Genomic DNA, 3134 nt, shown 5'->3' with positions numbered 1-3134 from the left:
CAATGGGGACACGTTGGGGGCACAATGGGGACACAATGGGGACACGTTGGGGGCACAATGGGGACACAGAGGGGACACAATGGGGACACAGAGGGGACACAATGGGGACACGTTGGGGGCACAATGGGGACACAATGGGGACACGTTGGGGGCACAATGGGGACACGGAAGGGACACAATGGGGACACGTTGGGGGCACAATGGGGACACGGAGGGGACACAATGGGGACACGTTGGGGGCACAATGGGGACATGGAGGGGACACAATGGGGACACGTTGGGGGCACAATGGGGACACAGAGGGGACACAATGGGGACACGTTGGGGCACAATGGGGACACAATGGGGACACGCTGGGGACACAACGGGGACACGTTGGGGACACACTGGGGGCACAATGGGGACACGCTGGGGACACGCTGGGGACACGCTGGGGACACGTTGGGGACACACTGGGGGCACAATGGGGACATGGAAGGGACATGCATGGGGACACAATGGGGACATGCTGGGGGCACAACAGGGACAGGGAGGGGACGTGTTGGGGACATGGAGGGGACACGCTGGGGGCACAATGGGGACAGGGATGGGGACACGCATGGGGACACAATAGGGACACGTTGGGGGCACAGTGGGGACAGGGATGGGGACATGCATGGGGACACAATGGGGACACGTTGGGGGCACAATGGGGACATGGAAGGGATACGCATGGGGACACAATGGGGACACGGTGGGGGCACAACAGGGACAGGGAGGGGACGTGTTGGGGACATGGAGGGGACATGCTGGGGGGACACACATGGGGACACAATGGGGACATGGTGGGGGCACAATGGGGACACGCATGGGGACATGTTGGGGGCACAATGGAGACAGGGAGGGGACACGCATGGGGACACAATGGGGACACGTTGGGGGCACAGTGGGGACAGGGATGGGGACACGCTGGGGGCACAATGGGGACATGGAGGGGGACAGGGATGGGGACACGGATGGGGACAGGGATGGGGACGTGGAGGGGACACACTGGGGACACAGAGGGGGACAGGGATGGGGACACATTGGGGACATGGAGGGGACATGGATGGGGATGAGTGCGGAACACACAGGGGACACTGGGGATACTGGGAATACTGGGGAGACTGGGAACACTGGGGACACGAGATACTGGGAATACTGGGGACACACTGGGAACACTGGGGAGACTGGGGCTACTGGGAACACTGGGGACACGAGATACTGGGAATACTGGGGACACACTGGGAATACTGGGGGTACTGGNGAATACTGGGGACACACTGGGAACACTGGGGAGACTGGGGCTACTGGGAACACTGGGGACACGAGATACTGGGAATACTGGGGACACACTGGGAATACTGGGGGTACTGGGAGCACTGGGGGTACTGGGAACATTGGGAATACTGGGGACACTGGGGATACTGGGAATAATGGGGATACTGGGAATAATGGGGATACTGGGAATACTGGGGACACATTGGGAATACTGGGGATAGTTGGAATATTGGAAATACTGAGGGTACTGGGAATACTGGGAGCACTGGGGACACTGGGAATACTGGGGATGCTGGGGACACTGGGAATACTGGGGATGCTGGGGATACTGGGGACATTGGGAATACTGGGGATGCTGGGAATACTGGGGACACTGGGGATGCTTGGGACACTGGGGATACTGGGAATACTGGGGATACTGGTGATGCTGGGGGACACTGGGAATACTGGGGACACTGGGGATGCTTGGGACACTGGGGATACTGGGGGTACTGGGGACAGTGGGGATACTGGGAATAGTGGGAGCACTGGGGACACTGGGAACACTGGGGATACTGGGGACACTGGGAATACTGGGGATGTTGGGGATACTGGGGGCAATGGGAATACTGGGGACATTGGGGATACTGGGAGATACTGGGGATACTGGTGATGCTGGGGATACTGGGGACACTGGGAATACTGGGGATGCTGGGCATACTGGGGATACTGGGGACACTGGGAATACTGGGGATAGTTGAAATACTGGGAATACTGGGGGTACTGGGAATACCGGGAGCACTGGGGATACTGGGGACAGTGAGAGCACTGGGGATACTGGGAATACTGGGGGTACTGGGGATGCTGGGGACACAGGGGACATTGGGGACACTGCGAATACTGGGAAAACTGGGGATGCTGGGGACACCAAGGGTACTGGGAATACTGGGGGACACTGGGGATGCTGGGAATACTGGGAGCACTGGGGACACTGGAGATGCTGGGAATAACGGGAACACTGGGAATACTGGGGATAATGGGAATACTGGTGATGCTGGGGATAGTGGGGATAGTGGGGATACTGGGGATACTGGGGATAGTTGGAATACTGGGAATGCTGGGGATGCTGGGGACACCGGGGATACTGGGGATATTGTGAATACTGGGGACACTGAGGATACTGGGAGACACTGGGGATACTGGGAACACTGGGGATACTGGGGAGATGCTGGGGACACCGGGGACAGTGGGAATACTGGGAACACTGGGGACACTGGGGAGACTGGGGATACTGGGAACACGAGGTACTGGGAATACTGGGGACACACTGGGGATACTGGGGACATGGGGGAGGTTGGGGATACTGGGGATACTGGGGATGCTGGGAATACTGGGGAGACTGGGGAGATTGGGGACACTGGAGATATTGGGGACACTGGGAATAATGGGAATACTGGGAATACTGGTGATGCTGGGGCCACTGGGAATAGTGGTGATGCTGGGGATACTGGGGACACTGGGGATACTGGGAGCACTGGGGATAATGGGGATAATGGGGATACTGGTGATGCTGGGGATACTGGGAATAATGGGGATACCGAGGATACTGAGAATAATGGGGATACTGGGAATAATGGGGATGCTGGGGACACTGGGGACGCTGGGAATACTGGGGACGCTGGGGGATACTGGGGGATACTGGGAACACTGGGGATACTGGGGATAGTTTTAATACTGGGAATACTGGGGGTACTGGGGATACTGGGAACACTGGGGACACTGGGGGTACTGGGGACACTGGGGATGCTGCGAATACCGGGGATAGTTGGAATATGGGGAATACTGGGGGTACTGGG

At 58.3% G+C, this 3134-nt stretch overlaps 1 protein-coding gene across 1 annotated transcript in view; it reads right to left on the bottom strand.

Annotated features, from left to right (window-relative positions):
- Positions 1-3128, bottom strand: part of LOC110391675 (vegetative cell wall protein gp1-like) — a gene marked incomplete at its 5' end in the record, with an annotated part of 6486 nt that extends 3358 nt beyond the window's left edge. The window contains one exon of the mRNA XM_021383628.1: positions 1747-3128. Coding sequence (XP_021239303.1) covers positions 1747-3128 — 1382 coding nt within the window. The remainder of the gene's footprint in view (positions 1-1746) is intronic.
- Positions 3129-3134: the final 6 nt, after the last annotated feature.

The sequence above is a fragment of the Numida meleagris genome, unplaced genomic scaffold, assembly GCF_002078875.1.
Source record: "Numida meleagris isolate 19003 breed g44 Domestic line unplaced genomic scaffold, NumMel1.0 unplaced_Scaffold452, whole genome shotgun sequence".
NCBI classification, from domain to species: domain Eukaryota; kingdom Metazoa; phylum Chordata; class Aves; order Galliformes; family Numididae; genus Numida; species Numida meleagris.
Note: the sequence above shows the minus strand (reverse complement) of the source record. Positions and strands in the feature narration are given on the sequence as shown.